This window comes from Ciconia boyciana, chromosome 1 (genome assembly GCF_034638445.1).
Source record: "Ciconia boyciana chromosome 1, ASM3463844v1, whole genome shotgun sequence".
Lineage (NCBI taxonomy): Eukaryota > Metazoa > Chordata > Aves > Ciconiiformes > Ciconiidae > Ciconia > Ciconia boyciana.
Genome location: NC_132934.1, coordinates 51,400,341 through 51,424,827, shown reverse-complemented (window position 1 = coordinate 51,424,827; position 24,487 = coordinate 51,400,341). Strand labels below are relative to the sequence as shown.

Sequence of the window (24,487 nt, the reverse complement as noted above, 5' to 3'; positions counted from 1 at the left end):
TGGAAACTCCTTAGACAGGCAACACTGCTTGCTATGCTTTTGCAATGTGCTACACCCAGAAGGGCTCTGCCACCAGTTGCAGCCTTGTGTGTTGTTGCAATGATGGACAGGTTATTGCATCATTGAAAATGACTGGTTTACAGGTGCAATTGGAACCAGAGGGGAAAACTTATGGTACAAGTGGCGACAGTAGATGGAAGCAGAAACAGAGAGAAAAAAGGAAGGAGACTGACACAGGAGGTCTTAAGAGCGAGCAAACTCATCAGTCTGGCTCTTTTTATTCTGACTCTCAATGAGCTTTCACAAGTATCACTTACCGTCTGTTCAGATAATCAAAATATGAGGTGGGAAGAGGTAAACAATTGCTCATGGTGCAACAAAAACTCAGCAGCAGAGACTAGAAAAGACTCAAGGCAATGTACATTGCTGGAAATCAGATGCTGTTTTAACTGAAATGCTCAACAGAAGTAACAGTTTACCTGGTATGCTTGAACCAAGCAACCCTGCAACAAGCAAACCTCTGAAAAGTAACAGAAAACATATGACTCATTGGCAAGAAAGTTGTCTGTCACACATTTCTTTCCTTCTGTTGATGATGCTCAGCTATCTCTTCAAGATTTTGATCCATCAAGATACTTCTGTGTAGACAGCATTTGGGAGTTGGGGAGAAACTGCTTCTCGATTCATTGGTATGGCTTCCGTGCTTACCTCGTAATGACCGATGGTATTTAGCTTCCTTATCCCATCCTCCATCACCTCTGAGGAACCATCAATATCTAACAATTCTCTTTGCTGCTCCTCAGACACAAGTTCTGCAATATGACAGCAACAGAAAACAATTACATCCCAATGGTATTCTCACTGTGCAGATGTTTGTAAAGCAAAACACCTCCTCATTATTTTTGGACCAGTGGCTCCCAACTGAGCTGTTTCTCTCTGTCCTTGTGCTAGGTCACAAGAGTGGTTTCGCACTCTTACACTACAGATTCCTTTTCTGGGGTGACAGTCTGGGTGGCTTCCTTTACTGTAGGCTATTGGTGCTTCACTTTGTGTTGGTCAAGGCAGAGTTTTTGGAGGTGCTAAAATGAGCACTAAAATGAGCTGTACAACACTTGCCATGGTATTCGCGAAGGGCGGTCAGACGGTGGTAGATATAAACATCAGATAGGAAAGCAAATTATCATCACTTGCCAACATAGTGTCTCAGAAGGTGAGGAAATATCAACATCTTAGGGAGCAAGTCTGGGAGGTGACAAATGCCAACAATGTAGAGTTTGTTAGATTTCCTATTGAAGCACGTGGGAAGTGGTATGGTGGCAACTGCAGGCTTTTATCTGACCTTGGGCTCTTGAAAACCCAACAAGAAAAGGTGGGTCAACTCACCTGCTGGAACGGCCTTATTTACATCTGTAGATATTGTGCGTATCTTTGAGAGTCACATGTGAACTATTACATAAACCTAATCTGACTGTAAATAAACTATATTTGTGGGTTCTCCTGATCAAGGGAAACATAGGCCTGTTGGAAGGAAGGGCAGTAGGAGGGATAGTAGATAAGGACTAAAGTACTTAGTAATCATGACGTGTCATCCTACCCCCTGACAAAATTTATCAAGCGGCTGTACTTAGGTGGACGGGCCACCTTACTTAACCCAGAAAAGGAACATATAAATTATACATGTTCAATAAATAACATGTGTTTGTTAACTGCATGCTGAAGTCCTTGCAGAAGCGAAGCAGATGTAGTTCCAATGTTCTAACTGGGAGCATAAATGATCTAGTATTTCCCTAGAAACTCCTTACAAAAGCTATGTTCTGCCTAAATGCTAAAAAAAATCAAAGCCAAAGGTAGGAATTCCTAACAAGAAAACTCCACGGACAGATCATTGAACTCCATGAAAATATAACACAGTGATGCTCTCTTACCAAGACCAATTTCATCCAGCTGAAGACCATAGAGAAAGCCATTCTTATTAAGGAAAGCCTGAAGGCTCTTCTCCTTGGCTTGGCCTATGGTGTCGCAGTCAAGAACATTAACTTGGATAGTTTGACAGGCATCTCCACTCTCATTTTCTGGGATTTTTTCAAAGATAATGTTCACTGTCTGGGGAAAGAAACACATGTTATTCTGACTTACAGGGAACACCTGGCATGGGAAACCTACAAACTCCTGACAGCAAACCTGAAAGATTTTCAGCATGTTTATTATTAAAGCTATTTCAAATAAAGATTATTTGAAGGAATTACACAATGAAGCAGTTAGAATTCCTCGTGTCTGAAGAATCAAAGATATATAGCTATATATTTCCAAAAGTGTATTTTGTATTCTGCTTTTGTGCAAATCTATTTCAGTGAATTACCCAAAAAAGACAAGAGACCAGGAAAGATTACAATGCATGTTCTAAAAAAGCAGATCTTTCATTTAAAATGAATGCCTTAAAAGCAAAACTGTAAGCAACTAGAGATCTGATAAGGTTGCTAAGTAAGTCGTCATGGTAAGCATGATTGATTTTGAGTGGATAGGAAGCAGTGTTAAAATGCGTATTTACACCAGCAGATTATGCTGAGTGCCTTATATCATACAAAAAAATACACCTCCACTGGAGATGTCAGTGTCCGTCTGCACACAGCCATGTCTCTAGAGGCAGCAGAGACAGGGCTACTGCAGAAGCAGTGGCAAGGGAAAGCATGTTGCAGCAGAGAGAACCTGAAGTGGTCCAGATCTGCACAGAAAAGTGTAATTTGTTCTATTAGTTATTACTCCAGGTCAAACACCCACATGACCTGTCCAGTTACAACATCACTGCCCTTTAGCTCACAGCTACTCTTAGCTGGGACACAACTCATCTGCTGGGCTGCACACAAGGTGCGTATGGGCTAGAGGGAGGTGCCAATGAGACTGCGTGACCATCTCCAGGGAACATTTTTAGTCAGGTCGTATTTCTGGTCATGTCAGGCAGATCAACTGCCAAAAGGCAGGGGAAAAAGGGATGAGCACAGAATTGCTAGTGCTGAGCAACAATAGCAATCATTTCCAGTGCCACAGCCTGCTCCTTGCAGAGAAATCACTGTTCAGCTACACGGATACAGACATTCTGCTGGACATGTCTTGGGACAGAATTAGAACAAGTGTTTTAGGTGCCAGCACTTGACTGCAAGTGGCAGAGGAAAATCTATGAACACGAACCGTTCTGACTGTTGGACATTTCTGGTATAATAGATATCTTTTGACTGAAATGAGAGGACTGCAGGTATGACTCAGTGAAGGAGTGATCGTTAAAAGAGGAAGCAACTAAAAAATTTTTTTTTTCCTGCTGTCATGTGAAGGAAAGAACTTCTGTCCAGGTTGCTGCAGGGACAACTTTTCTCTCTTCTTAGAAAAACAGGTAGTTATTAATAGTTGTAGAATGCTATTTTCTGCTTTATTACCCAGCAAGAGTGGAAATTACGACACACTGGTGGTGAAAAAAGTAGTCCAATGAGATATAAACTAACTTTACTGTTTCTACAGAAGCAAAAGGAGTATTAAAAACAGGGTTGCAAACTATGAAGATCAGGATTTAACAAAGATGAGGATGTAACGGAAGTAACAGAGTATAACTTAATCAGGACACCCGAGATGTTTAATTGTGAGGAAAATGAGTCCATGGAAAGGACAGACGGAACGGAAGAGGAGTAGATGTGGGAATGGTGCCTGCAGAAGCAGCAGACTGGATGCCATGCCTCAGGTTGGGATTTCATGCGGAAAATTAGTAAAAAAATATATTGGCACAGGAATGAGGGAGTCATGCTTGGTTAGGCCCACAGACCAACTGAACAGACAGCAGTCCCTGTCCTTGAGTTTGATTGCCCTGAGGTCATGGTCTTGTAGGATAAAAATGTGGACAAGGACTAACTGTATTTTGTCTTTGGAAAACTCATTTAATCAAAGTCTTCGTCTCTTTTAGTGTCCGAACTGATCTTTCTGGAGTAGCTACTCACGCTTTAACTGACGTTGATTTGTCTTTACATCCTTGGAAGCATTCCTTCCTTTAGTTGATCCTTTCCTCCTAACATTATTCCTACACTGCAATATTCATGTTCCTGCTTCTCCTTCATTTCCTCTTCCTTTCAGACTGTCAAGAGAAACTGTCTTTTTCTCTGCTGCATTTCCTTTTCAGCACATGCTCTCACACAGATTGCACATGAATGTGCAGCCTCTTCAGTTATTAGCACGTGAGAGTCCTCCCATCCCCGCTCAACTCATTGTAGGATGACAGGACTGTAAAAAGTCCAGTCCTTTATGTAGGTGGAATACAAGTCATTTATGGACTCCTTAATCGAAAGTATCCACAATGTGAGGATAATAATAACACTTCACGACTCAAAGAAGTGGTCAGATGGGAAGAAATATTTAAATGCATACAAGTCTCTAACCAAGAGAGCCAGACAGTTTTGCTGATATGATTTTCTGCATAAGTTAATCTTAAGTGATGAAGCAATTGATGGGGAGCTAGGAAAGCCAATTATTATTAAGTCTTCCCTCTGCAGCTGAAGTTTTCATAAATCAGATTCAACCTGTCTGACAGCACAATCCCTGGCTTTAGAAACCATTAATCAGAAGCTGACAGTCACAATCACTGCATTTAGACACAAAGTGTAGAACTGGAAAAAGAGTCAGAAATGACTGTAAAATTATGAAAGCCCTTTTATGATCAGGTCTGAAGGTCAGAAAACATTTATGAGAAATCACAGGAGGACACATGGAAATCACAAGGAAACATCATCAGGCCCTCTTCTAAGCTCTAATCACAGGAAACAAAAATACAAGTTAACTTAGGGAAAGATTCAGGAGGAAATTACAGGACATGTAGTTCAACCTAGTAATATCTAGAGTTGAGACTTCATGCACTAGAAATTCGTGATTAGGAACACAAAGTCACAGTGCTCTTCAGCAAAGGCTTAACACAGGTTGCAAGAATTGCTAAAGGCTTCTTAAGGAGAACAAGGCAAGCATCTGCAACTACCTGTATAGGAACTAGCTTGGAACCTAGCTAAAAGACAGGAACAAATTTTCAAAACATTTTTTCACTCATGCAGTGACAGAAATAATGACATTTGAAGTCAATGTTTACAGACGGTTTTTCAGATTTGTAGTTTTCTTGAAAATGAATTTCAAACAATTAATTATTTAGTAAAGCTATTAATAACCATAACAGATAATAAATGAGATGTGGTTTAATAAAGAAATATTATAATAGCATATTCTCTTAGAAGTAAAGAAAAATCATCGGGGATATTCAAGGGCTCTTATTCATTACCCTGTTCTCTATTCAGCTATGCATCTGAACAAAGCATATTTCCATTTATCAGACAGACTGCAAAAACCAAGAAAAACTTTTGATTGGTAAAAGTTAGAGAATTTATGTAAAGGAGACAGCACCATGATGTACAGCACAACAAAACTGCCTTAAACCTACTCCCCTGTCCCCCAGACTATGAAATACAATAAACAGGAAAAATCAGATTGATTGTATGATCCTTCTGTAGCAGCCAGAATAGTTACCCATAAAGAGGTTATAGAACAGCTAAAAAATTATCACAGAAAATGTAACAGGAGTTAAATTTAGGCTAGATGGGCACTATGCAAAGCAAGGGTTGTACTTTCAATGCTACAGTATGGTACTCAATCCGTATCTAATTCAGAAGACTCTCCTGTAGCCAACATCTGCACTGCTCGCTTCCTAGCAAGGGCTGTTGTGTCCTTTTCTGCTGACGAAAATCCCCATATGTCACATGCTTTTAATAGCTTCCTTATCTCTCACAAAGTGTGCTTAATAATACCACAACCATGGCGTCTTATTAGGAAATTGGGTTCCCTGGCTCTGCTTTACTCCCTTACAGCCCTCCCACTTCTTTTAACACCCTTCTTTTAACTTGTAGAGCAGTTGAACACTTTAAACAACCTTCCACCATGTGGCTTTGCTTCACTTCCAATAAAAGGTTGTTGGCTGAACAGGTGAATGAGATCATTTCTTCCCATCTAAAAATGCAAACTCATTTCAGCAAAGAATTCAACAGCCCAAATCCCTTTTTTAAAATAAGAAGTGACTATTCAAAAGAATGCCAGAGCACCAAGTCTACCACATGAAGAAGTCCCCCCTGTTTTTCCAGAAGAGAGATTCCACCAAGAACTTCTCCCATGCCAGGCTGGCATTGTGTAGCTTTTCTATTTAAAATGAAACACTTCAGTGAAATGCTAACACTCAGCTGTGCACCACACTTCTTCATCAGTCATTGAGCAAATTATCCACTGAGGGGGGCAGCTGCTTGTCCGTCTGTGAGAAAGCAGGCTTGCTTCTTCAGCCTGCAAAAAGGCTCCGCAACACATCCATGTCTCTTTCAAGGCAGTTTTATTTCTCAATACTCAAATATAAGCACAGTGTGAAACCACACAGCTCCTCAGCTCATACTAGACCAGTGCTTTTAGAAGCATCTTTCCTTCAATTCCTCTGCTTGAGTATTTACTTCAGCAGCCCATCTCTGTTCAATATCTGACCCTTTCCAGCAGAGAGGGGTAACAGTACAGGGTTGGCTGGTCCCAAGGTCCGTGGCCTTTTTAAAAAAGGCATGGGGCCCAGCCAAGGGCCAGCTCTAATACAATTCAAAACCAACATGTTTCTCAGTTCTCTTTTTTCCCTGTTACAAATGGCCTGAATTTTAGAAAATCTCTCCTGTCCTTCCTTTTTTCTCTATGCCCAGTGCTTCTTCCTTCTCCTGCCCCCAGAGTTTATCTGCGTAGTGGTGTGTTTAGGAGAAGACCTGTGGAGCTCCCCCTGATTTACAGGAGCCTGTCCATATCCTGCTTTTATTGGTTTGGAACTAAAGTCTCAATCCTGAAAGGAGAGATTCGCATGCAGAGTTTGTGCCCTGCCACTGATTTGAGAGTTGAACTCCCTACCAGATGCATCCCTGCGTCTTCAAGTGCTTACACAGCTTAAAACTGCACACTGAGTGTCTGCAGATGTGCTTCAGTATCTTTCTATCACCCTCTTTTTGGCTGTGTTTTTGTACTTTGCTCTGGACAGGTAGGTTTTAATGTACTGCTACTGTGGGGCTGTGGAAAGGGGCAAAATAAAATACCAACAAAATACTGCAAGACTCAGAATGGAACTACAGTGAGCAAATGTGCAAATGCATTTGAAAACTCAGCTCAGAATTTATTCCATTTAGAAAAAAAAACCTGCAATCCTTTAGGCAGAAATTTTTTTCCAAATAAAGGAGAAAATGCTTGGTTCCCTGTCTGTTCGCTCGCAGGTCCTGCATGTCATTGCAGTGCATGTGAAGCAGTGTTAGTGAGAGAAGAAAAGCTGAGTCCTTCCACTTCAGCATCCTGTTAAATGCTATTCTGCAAAAGAAAACATGCACAGCTGGCCTGCTTCCCCAGCCCAGAAAGCCTCACTGTTCCACCTAAATCTCTTTCGCAGCAGAGCTTTAGTTTCCAGTGTAAATCTTAGACAAGACACCAAACAAAAGTGTTTCCCTGTCCAGCCAGAACTAGAGTCCTTGGGCTCCATCTCTGTAATTTTACTGCAGGAATCTCTCTCCTTTCCTGATGGTTTTAAAGGGAACATTCAGACACTTCTCAACTAAGTCCAATAAACTGCTGGACGTTAGCGAGGAAAGCTGACTTAACCCTATAACAGTATCATTATCTCCTATTTAAAAGCAGGAATACAAAGTACAAAGGCAGCAAACAATGTTTGAGAAAGGCTGTCTGCTCTCTCACTTCCTCATCCATCTGCAGACAGCCTTCCCCACTGATACAGAATCCTTTGGACCACTTCCCCTCTCTCCTCTTCACTGCAGGCTGCCCACAAGACCCTATCAGCGACTGCATGCACAGAAGTAGCACCGGGAAAAGTATTTGAGGCAGTGTTCAGTGGTTTCAGAGTCAGCTATCCCCCTAAGGTGCTCTCAATTTGAATTTGTGCTATAAATAAGAAAAGTCAATCAATTCCACAGGACCAGATGTTCCTGTGCTGTCTACTAGTAACAGGCATATTGAGCTTGCTTGAAAATTGTTGCTCTGAGTAACTCCTGAGTTTTGTATCCTATGGCTATATACAGCAGTATATTTAAACTTACCCTGGATCCTAAATGCATGCCAGAATGCAGCGCACAAACAAGGAAACCAAGGATACGGTATTATGCATTTAATTTTTAGTCACAAATTTCCTTTCTAAATGCACACTGTGGTAACTTAGCTTGAAGCTTCCAAATGAAGCTTCCAACAACAGCTTTGTAAATAACTGTAAGAAGATTTGACTATAAATTTGTCAGTCCAAGAGCTTTCAGCAGAAAATGACAATTCAGAAAGGTTGTCATTTCAGTGAGCTGAGCCAGTGAGCTAAGTCCAACGGACTGCTGACCAGCCAAAATTTCCAGGGTCATGTAGTCTACTCCAGTATATGGCATCTTAGGACCTCCAGGTTCTTGCTGCAAAAATGGAAGATGGGCAGACCTGGAAGCTCCAGCCCTACCTAAGGCTCAGGATATGGGCTCTGAAAAGGACTAAATTCTCCTCCAAAGCCACCAGCACTTGCAGTGTCCCTGCCAGGGCAGTTCCTGCCCTGTCAGTTTCTGTTCCCAAGCTCTGAAGCCCACTATTCAGTCACTTCTCATACTCCTGTGTGTGTCTGGTAACTCCGACAGGAAGCCAGGGGTTAAGAACCAAGGAAGCTACGGAAATGACTGAAAATGCAGATTTTTAAGTTCCCAGACTCAAAATCACTTGGAAATTCTGGGAAAAAAGTGCTCTGGTTATTCTGAAAACCTTTTTCAGACCTCCTACTCAAAAAGTCACAATTTTTACATGCTCCAAAGTGCAATATTCCTTGCTGTCCCTTCTCCCCTCAGTGTCAGAATGACAATCAGTAAGGGAATTCCAGGTTTCAAAGAATTCTGGGTATAACTGTAAAATAGGAAGCACTTTGTAGTTACTTTGAGAAAGGCAAGAAATCTATGGTAAAGTTCAGAAACTAGGCTTCCCAGATACCTTGTTTTTAACCAAGCAGCTAATTAAAATCCACCACACTGTAACCTTGCTAATTTGGAACTAATTTGGAGCTCATAACATGGAATCCCACAGCAAATTATTGCTGCCTGAAGATTAGCCACAAGTAAACACAACAGAGAAATAAAACCTCTGCATTCCATTCTTTCATTCATTGGAAAAGTGTAATTTACCTTAAATCCTAAGCATATGTTTATATTTTTGTAGTACATTCTAAAATAAGAAGGAATTTTAATACCCTAAGACTTCATTAAACCTAACCTTTGGCGATTAAGGCATGCTGTGAAGCAAGGAGTGAGTGCTATTTGTGAAATGTATATTGGTGAAATACCAGCTAGTTAAAATCTATTGCGTTTTGAAACTTTGTCAGCAATAACTATTTTGTTATCTGGGTACTTAACCATCACCTTAGTGTCTAAGAGCCTTAATTTAGATTCCTAGAAAAAGCAAAAACATTGTAGTTGTCCATGTTTGGAGGGAACACAAACTGGCAAACATACCACTGTTTTGAATTCAGACACTTGCCACAGCAGCCAGTCTTCGTTAAGCGTGTACAGGGCTTTGCAAGTTATTGCGTCAACAGGTCCTTTGTTTATCCTCTGATTGAGGGTTGTCACTAGCAAATAGAAAGGTTCACCAATTGTCTCCTAGGACATGAAACAAACACAAGGAACATGTTTATTTTTGTAATCATTAAATGGGCATGAATAACTAGAAAATAATCAAGTGTAACAAATTAAGTTATTTCCTTTTAACTAACTTGTTATCTTGCAATTAGAAAAGAAAATCCCTCTGAGCAGATTTATCTAGTTATTTGTTTAACCTCCTTCCTTTGCTTTTCAGTGTGAAAGTCTCATGCAAATAGCAAGGGACAGCTGGAGTGTGTGGCAAGATAGCTCACAGCCCCTTGCTGTGCACAAGCACACTACAGACAAGCTGCTCCTACTCCACCTGGCAGACGCTTCCTAGTTCCACCAAAGAGCGGGTGGGGGGGGAGACGTGCATGTGTTCACACGCATACTTCAGCTATTTCCTCCTTTTTCAGTCTTGTGAGAAAACAAGCTAACACGTTTCCTTTCAAATTGGCGTCTCCCCTTGTCCCTGAAAAAATGCCTTGGGAGCAAGGTGGGGGGACATACACTGGTGTATCAGCGCAAGAGGGAATGAAACTGGGGCTTCCCTCTCCTGCCTGAACGCCAGGCTTCAGGAAAGCACCTGAGAAAGGAAGGATGGATCTTTGTTTCCACATGACACCATTCCTGCAGCCTGGCTAAAGCATCTCACTAGCACAGCTCTGTAAAGATGACTGGTGTATCGAGAACAGATCTCTGACAGCTCCTTGGCTCTCTCCTGGGGTTTCAGGAAACTGGTGTGAGCTGCTGAGCCTCAAATTCTGCTGCTGTATTAATGCAAGGACTGGTATGAGTGATACCAACAGTGCGATACCATCACATCGGTGAGAGACAGGAAGCATAACCAAGCACTGAAACCAAGAACAAAGTGCTACCAAGTGGGCTAAAATAAACAAACAGTAAAATGAAAGAAAATGTTTATTTTGTTTCCACTTGAAGTCATTTAGTTATTGAAATCTGCAATGCTGTTTGGAGGTTAAAAAGTTTGGGAAGAAGTTTAGTTTTCCAAAAGATGGTATTCCTTAAATGTCCATTACGTGGTAGCTTTCCAACAGCTTGCATAGAAAGGTACAGCTGCATTTTAATAAGCGTGTCAGTCTTTTAGTATGACCACAATACACCTCAGGGAGCTGAAATAATGTCTAACATGAGAAAAGGATATGCTAGAATTACAAAATTACCCAAATCTCAGCCAAATGAATGGCATGATCATTGCTTACAGACGTGCTCTTTTCCTACATCCCATTGATGATAGCTAGCTAAGTCACCTAAACTAGAAGAGCGGGCATTAATAATGTTAAATGTTAGATCGAATGCTTTAAACTGATCCCTCTAACAATTCCTAAGGAAGAAATCAGTTAAAAAAATTCTTTGCGTATCTTACGTAGTGAAAAGATGTATGCATACCCGGAGAAATCCAGAAAGGCAGACAGACATCCAGTTTGTCAGCAATTTTTCTACCACAGATTCAGTTCGTCTGAGCAGGAGCTTAGGCTGTACATTGCTTGATTGCTCCATCAAGTCCTTTGTCAACACTTCCAAAATATGGGTTAGATAAACTAGCTTAGTTTGTAGTGCAATAGTCAAGAAGGATGCAAACAAGCACCTGTTTAAAAAAACAAACAAACAAACAACAAAAACCAATGCTATAATATCTGGAATTTTTCTTCCCAGTCATCTTTAATAAATGAAACACACTTTAGTGCAGTTCATATCCTAAGTTTTTCCTCCTCAGGCACAGAAACTGTCCACTGATCTCTACAAAAATATAAAAAATGCGAGTCCATCTGCTCTTGTGATTATTTTTTAAACACAGAATTTGTGTCTCTAAATTTAATTCTGCCGAACAACACCTGCTTCAGTGACAGAACATTTCTAAACTGTAGAACTGTTGATCTAACTGCAGAAAGTGTTTACAGTTTTGAAGTGAGTTTTCCTGCTCCTTTGCCTCTTTGTTTACATGTACAAACATTCTGATTTCTCTTTAGTGGCTTGTTTTAATGGCAATGTTTTTTCTTCCTCAGTGTGTGCAGATGGAGAAGATGGAAAAATGCTCTGGAGTAATGCAAGCTTGTTTTGCAAGAAGTAGAAATTACATTTGTGTGCCACAATCCATGTTTTTTCCTGCTAATTCTTTGTCTTGAAGATGATAAGCATAATCATACTATACCTGTCTTTCACAGAGAAATTTTTCTGCTTTTCAAGGGTGTGAATGAGAGTAACAAGAAAGTTCTTGTTACAAATTAAAGCATGCAACATGTTGAAGCTTTCATCCTTGCTCGTTTGGTCTCTGCTCTGGAATAGTTAAACAAAAATAAGCAAACTGTAGTTTGGCTATGATGGATTCTTAATGCTCAGAAAAATGGTAAGCAACATATGGGATAAGATCCTGGCCTCATTCAAACCAGTGCAAATTTTGCATTTATTTCATGGGTCTCAGGATTTTACCGAAGAGTATTTGCGTTTGTGTACAACACAGAGTACACACATGCGGAGCATACATTTTCTGTCATATACACAAAGTAATGCCAATAGTTAAGTTTTCCTGTCATTTACATGACTAGATTCTGTTTATTTTATTTAAATAATTAATAATATACATTGGGTAACAGCATCTTACTTATCAAACTCTTTTTATACATAAATCCGTGTAACCCTCCTCATGGGGGAAAGGGAACATATTGAAAATGCCATCTGATGTGTTCTAGGACAACACCGAGATAAGGGATACAATCACTCTTGAAAAAATATTTATTAATTAAGGCATATCACGCTACATCAACTTACCTGTGGCATGTCTTCACTGAAGATGGATGCAAAGCCTCCTGACTAAAATATAAGACAGGTGATATTTATCATTACGTATACCAAAAGTTTCTAATACATGTACATTAAACACGCCAAGCATGTTCCTGATGGCATACAACTTGAAATAAAACAATGAAAATGCTGCCTTCTAATGTGGCTACAATATAAAAACTCTACACAGTAACTTCTGCAAAGGTGCTGCCAACGTTCACTGAAAAGTGAACTCTCAAACATGACCTGGTATTCACTTCAGTGTTACTGTGTGTGTTACTCTATGCTGCTGAGCTGCACTAGCAAAGCAGTCAACTAACGCTCCGCACGAAAAGCTGTTTATTACCCTCATCTGCAAATGTGCTGGTGTGCAAGGGGTGCTGTAGGCTGCATCCTTCTTGGATGGCAATGATAGCCTTTGGTATATGGGGTTTCTGTAACAGAGTGACACTCGAGTTCATCTGCCTCCATTCATTTCAATGCACTTTATGAATGTTCACTAATGAACTCTCCAGGAGGTCCATGCTGTCAGTCTCCAGAGAGGCACAGGTGCCACCACACATCCAGTCCTAGCAAAAGCTCTCACAATAAAGGGAAGCCTCCAGTTGTCAAATACCTTGTCAATGCCTCTTGTCTGACTCTTACAGCCTGTAAGGTCCCAACACAGCTGCATGTTCCCAAAGCAGCACCCTTGAGCAAAAAATTCACATGAGTAACACTTACTGTCACCTGCTTTATCTGTGATGCTGGCAGCCTCTAGTTCCCTTATAGAATCATAGAATCACAGAATGGTTTGGGTTGGAAGGGACCTTTAAAGATCATCTAGTGCAACCCCCTGCCATGTGCAGGGACATCTTTCAGTAGATCAGGTTGCTCAAAGTCCTGTCCAACCTGACCTTGAACACTTCCAGGGGTGGGGCATCCACAGCTTCTCTGGGCAACTTGTTCCAGTGTCTCACCACCCTCATCCTAAAGAATTTCTTCCTAATATCTAATCTAAATCTACGCTCTTTCAGTTTAAAACCATTGCCCCTCGTCCTGTCACTACAGGCCCTGGTAAATAGTCTCTCTCTGTCTTTCTTATAAGCCCCCTTTAAGTACTGAAAGGCAGCAATAAGGTGTCCCCAGAGCCTTCTCTTCTCCAGGTTGAACAACCCCAACTTGCTCAGGCTTTCTTCATAGGAGAGGTGTTCCAGCCCCCTGACCATTTTCGTGGCCCTCCTCTGGACCCGCTCTAACAGGTCCATGTTTTTCTTGTGCTGGGGACCCCAGAGCTGGACGCAGTACTCTGGGTGGGGTCTCATGACAGCAGAGTAGAGGGGCAGAATCACCTCCCTCGACCTGCTGGCCACGCTTCTTTTTATGCAGCCCAGGGTACGACTGGCTTTCTGGGCTGCAAGCGCATGTTGCCAGCTCACATCTAATTTTTCACCTACGTATCTGATTTTTCATTCCTCCCTTTCCTCATGCCTCCTGTTCTCTTCTCCCCTACCATACTCTTCTTCCTCCACTGGCTATTCCCATTTTTCCAGAACTTCTTCAGCACCCCTAACACCACCTACCAATAAAACACACACACCCAGAGTGAAACAACCAGAACCACGTTAAAGGTTAAAAATGCTTATGAACAGGGAGCTAGAATGGTAGCATTAAACCAATCAATGTGGGAAATTGAGGGAAAACAGAAATAATAATCCAAATTTAACAAGTAAAGCAAAAATCACGCTGAACATAAGGAATATTTTAAGAATAGATGTAACATCCATTTAACACCTACTAGCATTAAGCACAAAACAAAAGCTATCAAGCCAGATTAAATATAGAAAATTGAAGCAGCGGGAAGCTAGAAGCTCAAAATGAAGATGGGGTCCATCACTGTACTTTGATGTCATGTTTAAACAGCTTAGATTAGATGAGACAAAGCCCATCAAACACACTGGAAGGCAGAAAGAGTACAATACAGGCATCATTCAAACACATGAGATTAGTGAGGGAAGTGGTGGTTTGTCACTTCGACCCTTCTGTCAACCTTTCTGACACTTGCTTGCAATCTACTACCCCATCGCCTTCTCTGTTAATCTGTAATATTTGTTCAGTAAGAGCACTGCTCTCCTACCACATTCATACAGCACAAGGCATGTTTGGACACTCCTGCAATGTAAACGACAAGTACTTAGCATGAAAAATTGATACACGATACATTAAATAACTTGCCTGGCACCGCATGTATCAGTGGTATCAGTATTTCAAACTGAGACAAAATCTAACTGGAATCATTTCCAGGATGCGCAGCAGCATGAGACTCGCCAAGGCAAAACAGGAGCCCTTCCCTTTCTGACCTCACATAATGCAACAGAGTGGCAGACTTCGTGCCTTTTTTTCTTTCCTTTTTATTTGCATAAAGCAAAGCATTTCCATCCAGACAGCTTCTACAGATTGTTACTGTTTTGACAGGGGACTATCACTAGGAAAAGATATATTCCTAAAAATAAAACCACTATTTTAATGCTAATATGCCTGGCAACAAAACAAACTGAAAGGAAAGAGATGCAGAAAGTAAGGTTTCCTTGGTCCACTTTCTTCAAACCTCCTAGTGATCCCATACAAATTAGACTGGGGGCATCACAGCAGTACCAGAGGAGACATACCCAGTTTCCTTTGGTGTGAGAACTGTACTCAAAGTGTACAAAGATTATGCACATGTAACTGTTAAATAATATTCTGCCTTAGTATCTGGTATTTGGTGATATACAAAAAAAGGTCCTGATTCTGCACTATCATATGTGTTTAACTTTATCACAATGAGCTTTTAGTGGGATCACACATGGCAATAAAGTGAAGCAGTGTGCAGATAAGACTGCAAGACTGCGCCACAGCAGTGATGAGTAACACATGAAGACTAGTAGATAATTTGCATACCTACCAGCTATACCCTAAAACACCATAGCACTAACTAGGGTTTCTACTCATTGGTGTCAGTTACACAGCAAGATATCAGCAGCTGAGATCACAGCTTCTGCCAATTAGTAAATGTCGGTAAGCACTGGTTAACATCATGATATAATTTTGAAAGCTGTGGCAAATGCACTTATCAGCATCATAATGTGCCATATATGCAAAAAAATAGCAAGAGAAATAAAACATTCAAGAGAAGGTCTCTTCGGTCCTCTGACGCAGTGGCACAAACTGCTCCAAAGAACAATGAAAATATCCACCTCTAAACTGGACAGCACTTAAGTACTTATGTAATTTTTAAGCATTTGACCTGCGCTCCTTTGAATCAAGGTCTTACCATTTCTGTCAGCAGCTCGGAGTAGAAAGTCAGCACGACCTTAGAGCCATTTCTTCATCCCACAAGTCTAATTAGGAAGTGTCATGATGTTAGCTAGCATGTTAGCTAGCCTGACTGTTACTTTAATTAGCTATAGCATGGAAAGTGAAAGCATGAGAATAAAAAAAAGCAATGGATAAATTATAGCTTAGTTAGGATGGCCTGAAAGGCAAGCAGCTTAGTGAGGCTGGGCAAAAAAGAAATGGATGCACACACAACCCTTGAAAATTCAACAACGGTGCTTTACCTACGGCATTTAGGCTTGGTTAAATATAGAGACTACAGCCTTAAGTGTTCTTTGGTAATTCTTGATTTAAGAAAAGTTTCTTGTGAAAACAATGTGCAATTACTGTGTAGTATTTACTTGAGTTATTTGATCGTGACCTTCCTAGCTTTTTCATTATTAGGCAGGGCTGACAACTGAAAGACTTGTAAACATTTACCTCTGGAAAGAAAGTTCTAAGAGCAAAGTGTTTGTAGTCAAGGAAGGGAACGGTTCCAAAACTATCCACCACGTCTAATTCATCCATCTGCAGTTCAGCAAATCCTGAAAAAGCACCCCCCTCCCCACCCAGAGAGTTAGTTTAGTTGACACAAAATCATCTTCACAATTATAGCTTGGCCCCAATAGATGTTCCTTAAAAACAGTTTTCAGGGAAGAGGAGTTGTTTTTCTAGCTGAAGCTCTTATGAGCGCGAAAGTACCAATCCATTTTTTTTTCCCCACTTCCGTTGAAGGAAATATTTCATGCAATCCTATTAGCTCAGTGCTATCTGCTACTGCAGTGCACACCAACATTAAAGAGGAAATCTGATACAACACAAAAATATTCTAACAGCTCTAAAATTAAAATGTTTATATAATGTGAGCTTCTTGACAGTTTCAGTTCAGAAATTATGTTGTACTTTAGCTCTATAAAGCTCTTTAGACCTACCCTCGCGGATTTCCTTCCGAATCTCATATTCCAGAAGTTCAAGTTGCTGACTCTGTTTACGAGTTAGCTCTTTGGATTTGTATCTAGTAACTATGAATGCCGCTAAAAAGGAAGAAAAAAAGATTCTGAGTACAGAAATTGCAGAACACACAACCCCTACACAAGACATATTTTAATATTATTTTAAGAAACAGAAAGATTAATATACACTTGTACTCTCCAGGAGGATTACTGTTTCTACTGTTGTCAGTGTGCTAGTACCCATGAGCCCTAGTTATCTGGATCTAAACCCCAATGTTTAATAAAAACCATTCCTTTTAACAAGGTCTTAGAATTATCAATCCAACTTTATTTGAAAGTACAGCACACCCTGCTATATACAACCTGCACAGTGAGACACAGAATCTAACAACCATTCCTACTACTAGCAACCTACTTAAAGTAGTACTGATTAAACAGGAAAAACAGTTGTTTTGAACAGGAAATCCATTTCCAAATTGTTAACTTCTGTAAAGCTTATTTTGAGAGAGTAAAGGCATGAGATATGATCCCTGTAAACGTAATGCACTTTTTAAAAAGAAACTCAACCAAAGAAAAGAACAAACCCCTAAACTTATTACAATAAATGGAAATTTATCAAATATATAACCAGGTCAAAACATTCAGAAAAAAGGAGTGACAAAAAGAGGAGGGGATAACTATTTACCCCCCTTAATTTAGTAATGACCTACAAATTCATGAATGATCCAAATGAGACTGAGCAGAAACACCACAAACACTGCCTGAGGATAAGCAGTTTGTTAGGGAACATCCGCCCCAGGGACAGGAGGGGAGACCAGCTCTGACTGCTGCAAAGGTCCAAGTTGTGACACAAGGATGTCAGTCCTGTGGCTTGCCTCACTAAATGGTGGTGAGCAATTCCAGCAGAACAGCCAAAACCACTGTCTTGGAACATGCTGTAGTTAGACAAGATGGACTTCACCACCAGACCAGTTAACTTTGTCCACTCTTACTTGGAACAGAGGAAAACCACCAGACTGACTGACAGTCCCAAACATGTATGTGTGTATGTGTATGTGTTTAGGTGTCATCATGATACCCTTCAGCAAGTCAAAAACTGAAAACACATTATTGTACTTACCTATAATGACACCCACCACAATAGGGAGCAAAATAAGAACATATAAATAAATGTGTGATGATGTTGGTTTGACTTCGTGCTCAAAATTTCCTAATCTGACCTGAAGAAAAACAATGGCTGTGTTAATAGAGGACAGGTATTATAACAGTACTTAAAATGACATTTAATGTATAAAAAAAAGATCATGTATTTGAGGCATATAACGGACCCTTGTTCTGCAGATTATTGGGAAGACAGCAGCAATTCAGGAAAACATATGTGAACCAACACAAACTTAACTTTTACTGTATTTGATATTTAAGCAGGATAACAGAACCGTGACAAGATAAAAATCTGGGAGGTCCTCATGCAGCACCAAATTTTGCCATTGCTCTCACTGCAAACTAGAGCCCTCAAACGAATGGCAAGATCTGGCCTCCAGCTGGCCAAGTGGCTCATGCACTTCAGAATCGCTGCTAAACTTCCTGGCATTTTGAAGTGAGGAAGGCATGTGTTGACAGTTAAAAACATTCCTTTGCACTCACAGTGTTACTCTGCTGAGCAGAAAAGTAAGATAAGACTCACGCTAATAATGAGGGAAGTAAAATTTTTGATAGACGCCTGGCCCACAGCCCTCTTCCCTATTTCTTTGCAGAAGTTTCAACCTCTTTATGTAGGATGTAGGGTGTTCCTGAAGGTCCGCTTAAGAACAAATACAACATACAATACATGTACAACATCCCCAACAGCCACTGGGCTTGTCAAAGGCAGGACAGGCATCAATTCTCAGGAATACAGGAAAGTGCTGAAGTCTGCCAGATGCCAAACTGAGGCATTCACCACTGATAATTATGGCAGAAGAAATTTCACAGAGGATCTCAAAGAGGATTGTGAAAGCACATAAATAAAGGGTAGCTAAGACTATAAGCAGACTAGAAGTAAAAATACGCTTTGACACAGAAAAAGAATACCACCAAGTGCCAGGGATATAAATCAGCCTGAGATAATTGAAAAGGAGAGTTGGGTTGAAATTATTTTGGGTTACAGCAGGGAAGGCAGAGATCGGGTGATTTCAATCACTGCCTTGTCACAGGAGGTGAGCAGCCAGGGCAGCTGGACACTGCCAGCTGGGTAGTCACATTGCAGCTACACAGACATGAGCAAGCAAAGAAACCCCACAGGGCTGAAAGGACACAGCCTTTGTATTTCTGGGGCTACAAAGAACAGAAGACACAGCAGACCTATTTCCTCCATCAAATATATTTTTTTCCTCAGTTGTTTATGTGTTTTCAGAGTTCCTATACAAAGTACTTTCGGTCTGAGCCTTCCTAGGATCCCATTTGCCTTTTCTAAGGCTGAAACACATTGGTGGCTAAATACATTAATCGCCCCGTGCCTAATACACCTGACTTTCTCCACTTGTCATGTCCAACCAAAGCATTCCTAAAGCAGAAATTCCTGTTACTCATCCCTGCTTACTAAAAACTGAGGCAAAGCATTCATTTAATTTTTTGTTCATACTTAGATTATCTTTAATCTTCACCATAACCTTCCTACTCAGTGGCCCCATTTCTTTCCTTATCTTTTATTTATCTTGCTTATGAATCATGGACTAAATAAGGTACATCTGATTTCATCCAATTCCTCTTCCTAAATTCATTTCATTCTTCCTGCATGACATTATAAAACCTCCTCTGGACTGGTAATGCCTCTGAGCTTTACATCATCAGCAAATGTTATTAGTGCATGCCTTATTTTTGTGCTCAAGTCACTAGTGATATTAAATAATATCTGTATGAAAATCAACATTGCCCAGAGTCAGCTCCCCATACACAGCATCCAGTTTTTTTAATCTCTAGCGTCTTCATAATCACCATGTTAAGTAGTTTACTGAATGACTTCCAGGTACATGTGATCTACCACTTTTTTGTTGTTGAGGAAATCACTCATCTTACCAAATAAAGGTTTCTAGCATAATCTGCTTTTATTAAAAAGAAGTTGACAATTATCCCATTTTCCATTTACCTCCAGGCCTTTCATGAGTCCGTCATTCAAAATACATTATAAAGCTTTACACAGAGCTGGGATTAAATCAGCAAGCCTTTATTTGCCTAGTTATGTTTTTTTCTTTTAAATACTGGTTTTATATTTGCTGCTCTCCAGTCATACAGTACCTCTCCTGACTCTACAGTTTTATTTAAAATCTTTCCTAATAAGCCTACAATATCATGTGCCAGTTCTTTCTCAGTGTTGTGATGGGAATGATCCTGTTACAGCTGTCTTGAGCCCCTTGATCTATCTGAATCTTGCTTCTGTCACAAGAATGGCATTTTCTGCTTTGACACCTCCATTTGGACTGACCATCCTGTCTTTGACCCCACACTCAATAACCTCTTTCTTCCTGAAGACTAAAGTAAGAGATATGTTTATTCTTGGGCCATACCTATCTCTTATACCCAGCTTATCCTTTCTTCAGAGTGGCCCTACTTCTTCTATGATGATTTATTTGTAACATTGAAAAAACACGTGATGATTTCCTACTTTTACATTTTTCTTGATGTTGGAAAAAATAATTCTAAGGTACTACAATTGAAATGTTACATTATAACTATTGCATTTGATTTGCCTTAGCAAAGTGGTGACCTTTCTGTGACCGTCACTCCTATGAAGCTTGCAGGATGAGCATGTGATATTGCAAGGCAACGTTAATATTTAAATGCAACACCAATCTCAGAAAGGCTCTTCCATGCCATAACTGGCTCAGACGGCAGGATCCACAGATGGGGGATCAGTTAACAGTGATATGAAATTGAGAATAGCTTCGTTAATCTTTACTATGAGCCATATGCCTTGAAGTCAATAGAGTTATTTCGGTTTTATACCACCATATACTGCAATAAGAGTCTGGCATCATTTTTCTCCCTCATAAATGGTGATGATTGCTTTTTAAAAAATTCATATCTTCATCTTATTCATGGAGCAAATATCTTAAGCTGCCATTTAGCTTTGACATCCATGCTAATGTTCTTATATTTGGGGCTGGCTTTATGCCATGTGTTCACAGCATTTTGGCCTCCCTGGTGCACGCTGAATTTTATCCTCTTTTTCATCCAGAAATGCCTTCTATTCTGTCTTAGTGGTGATCACTATACACTGTTCAAGATCCTTATCTACTTTAGTGGGTAAAAGTGAATGGGAAGACACAACCCTTTTCCTCATGGCCACACTGCAGCAGCAGATTGCTTACAGATCTAAGATGAGGGGCTCTCCTGGAGCCAGTGATGCTTTATCAATGTCTGTGCTGCAGCTAGAGGTCTGACAAGCTACCACTTTCCTGGAGCTGAGCAGCAGTGAGCTCAGCTTGGACTGCAAAGCCTACCTCTGACACCACAGCAGTAACCAGACAGTAAATGAACTCAGTACTGTTCATGGTACTTAAGCTAGGCAGGCATGCTTAGATGTGAGGAAGATAACTGGACTACCAAGTACCAGGAGAACAAAAAATGCATCCAGTTCCTCCCTCTATAAAGAATATTCATGACCAGAGCATTAATGCTACATTTTACTACCTTTGCATAAACATCCAAACATTGTTAAATTGCAACAAAAGGGAATTCTACTTACAAAAACTTTCACTGTGGAAAAGTCAATCTTGTCTGTTCCTTCCCTTTTGAATTTGCACAGTATGGTGCTACGGTCTGGTTTTTTGGTAATATTTTGGACACTGAACGGTATCGTTTTGGTCTGTGTACCATTCATATATGACAGATAAACCTCTACCTCAGTTTTAGAAATATTCAAGTTGTCATTTTCTTTCTAGAGGGAAAAAATTGAAGATAATAAACAGTCAATAAATACAGTAAGAAGAAGTAAAATGATCCCCAATGACTATTTTAAATAAGGAATTATAGTTTATTACTTTCAAACTTACATATATTTTTAATTCTAGATCAGGATCCAGCTCAGTGTGCAGCTGATAGTTAATGAACACTGGGTCAGGGTGATAGTGTAATTTGACACATGGTATAAAGGTAGTTTCCACTTTTAACATCATATCAACAACTTTACCCTCTGTTGCATGGCTCAGGCTTGGTGTTAAGTAATGATATTCAGATTCATTTCCAAGACACCTAGAGACCTAGAAATGCAATAGCAAAGCTGTAACAGTCATTAAGCACTCAACAGTGGGTACAATTACAAACAGAGGCACTCAAAATAATTTTAACATCTTCCTGACTTCACATAGATATCTGCTAAACCTCTTCTCTGCGATCAGGGTGCATGCAGAGCAGCTGGGAAAGTTTCTGTGTTGAGCTTGTGTCTCCCTTTAAGCACATTTATAACACACTCTGCATGCTGCTTTAAGGCAGATCGCACACTGCTAAGGCAGCTATTTCCTGCAGTGAGACAGGAATAGTGACAGTGATTTCTCCTTCCTTCCCCTCAATGCAGGTGACAAGAGAAGAGCAGGACAAGCTCCCCAGCACCCCAGCTGGGCTCTCCCCAACTTAACTCCTGATAGAGGGTTGTTGCTACAGTCACCCCATTGGTTACGCCATGGAGCGGTGCTGCTGTTTTCTGGTCTCTGTGCTGCAAGCCCAGGAGGCAACAGGGTGCCCACCTTTTCACAGCCTCGGAGGAAGGGTTTCGTCCCAAACTCGGCTCCAGTCTCCCGCCCCTTGCTGAGGCAGTGGCACCATTTGGGTTCCCAACACAAAGCCAGAGAGAAGTACACCACCCCCTCCTCCAACAGACCCATATATGGAGGCTGGGGAGGCTCAAAAGGACAAATTTGGAGCAAGTCGCTAGAGCATAGAAAAAAGGCTCAGGGAATTATGCAGGAGAGTAGCTTATGTGTATCCATGATCCTGTACTGAGAATGTGTGCAACTGTAATCCTACAAGTGGTCATATTTATTTCAGTAGGCTGACTGATGTGTGCCTGCAAGTATTTGAAAAATTTTGAGATCCTCCTGAAACCTTAGGAATAAAACCTAATCCCTTAAGAGACCTCTATTTGGTATTGTAAAGGAGATTAAGACTTACGGTGAGGTTTGATCTCTGGTCATCTGAAATAATCACACTGTCCACCACATTAAAATTTCTACCAATCGTAGTAATTTTGCGACCACCACTGTAAAAAAAAACAGGGGAGGAAGGGAGGTTAATATTATCTGTTTTACCACAGATTAGTCCTGCGTTAAGGCTTCAGCTGTGAATAAACTACTTATATGCATTTTGCTTCGGTAGCAGCCAATATAATAAAGTCAAACTGCAGGACAAGATAATTTGAGCTATATAGTGTACTTCCTTTCTTTCCTCATAATGTAATGGTACATGCTTTTGCTACCACAAAACCAAATGACTTGATAGCATACACATGCATACTCCTTTTCAGGGACTCTCCACCTTGTTTTCTATTCATGCAGCCAAAGAACTAGACCGTGATTTAGTATTCTGTCTTGAAGACATGGTATTTCACTGCCCCAGAGCAGCCTCGCCTGTGCTTAATTCTTGCCTTCTTCAGGACAAACCGATGGTGCCAGGCACCTCACAGGAAACATTCTCGGCAGTGTTCATACCATCTGTCTCAGCACACACAATAGTGCTTGTGTCTGAGGGTTCTGGCTCACGATCTCTGCTGAACACAAATGAGTGTTGGAGTGGTTTAAGGTATTATTAATTTCCAGCTGCCTGAGCCGCCCCTCACCTGGAGATGAGGGCATGCATCCTAGCTGCTCAGCTGCTGCAGCTGCCAGCCCAACTTATTACCTCAAATCCACACTTGCCAGTGCTTGATGCCAAGATATCAGATTAAGAACATGAAAGTGGGTAAAAACTGTGCAGGCAGAGGGACAGGTGGAAAGCTGTGCCTGAGAATATCTTAAAACCACCCTGTAAGACTTTCGCCAGAGCTGTGAGTCTCCCACAGAACACAGCAGAGGCTTTAAAAGGGCTCTTTCAGCTTTAGGGAACCCAGTCCTAAAGCAAGTATGCGCATATCACTGCAGTGGTGATTATTTTTACTTCATTTCCAATTCACTGATACTTTATACTCTTTTGGAGGTGAAGGGTATATTAGTATCGAGAAATCAAAGTTAACTGGCATTTGAATTTATGTGTGCTACTCATATTTTGGATTTAGCTTCAGTATGAAGAGACTATCTTTGACTTCTACAAAGGAGACCTGGGGTGAGCAGGAAGGAGTTTACAGAATCCTGCAGAACACAGAATCCGTCTTGCAGCTATCATGACTGTATCTGTATGTTAAATGTTAAATCAGTTCACTGGTGTAAATTCACCCTCCACAACAGGTTACAGCAGTCATCCAAGTTTACATCAGCTGCAGTCTGGCCAAGGAAGGAGGCTCATATTGGCTCAGTGGGACTACATTTTAATAAATACATAAAAAGTATAGAAAGACAAATTTACCTGATCCAGGAGGTATTTGGAGTGATTCCAAAACATGATGGCAGTGAAACATAATGTAGGGTCATTGGTGGTGAACATTTTTTCCCATTAGCCTGTATACATATACTTTTGGCCTCTTTACGTGTTGGTGGGAGAGCAAATGTCATTTGTGTATCGTTTAGCACATTTCTAACTTTAATGCTGGAG

At 40.6% G+C, this 24,487-nt stretch overlaps 1 protein-coding gene across 2 annotated transcripts in view; it reads right to left on the bottom strand.

The window, feature by feature from the left end:
- The window catches only part of PLXNC1 (plexin C1), a 73,091-nt gene that overhangs the window by 14,874 nt on the left and 33,730 nt on the right, over positions 1-24,487 (bottom strand). For both annotated transcript variants that reach the window (XM_072865342.1, XM_072865352.1), the window contains 13 exons: positions 24,302-24,481; positions 22,916-23,003; positions 21,802-22,008; positions 21,495-21,686; positions 17,892-17,991; positions 16,751-16,852; positions 16,260-16,363; positions 12,474-12,515; positions 11,857-11,981; positions 11,094-11,292; positions 9,555-9,701; positions 1,926-2,103; positions 709-812 (listed from right to left, as the gene is read on the bottom strand). In XM_072865342.1, coding sequence (XP_072721443.1) covers positions 709-812; positions 1,926-2,103; positions 9,555-9,701; positions 11,094-11,292; positions 11,857-11,981; positions 12,474-12,515; positions 16,260-16,363; positions 16,751-16,852; positions 17,892-17,991; positions 21,495-21,686; positions 21,802-22,008; positions 22,916-23,003; positions 24,302-24,481 — 1,768 coding nt within the window. The remainder of the gene's footprint in view (positions 1-708; positions 813-1,925; positions 2,104-9,554; positions 9,702-11,093; positions 11,293-11,856; positions 11,982-12,473; positions 12,516-16,259; positions 16,364-16,750; positions 16,853-17,891; positions 17,992-21,494; positions 21,687-21,801; positions 22,009-22,915; positions 23,004-24,301; positions 24,482-24,487) is intronic.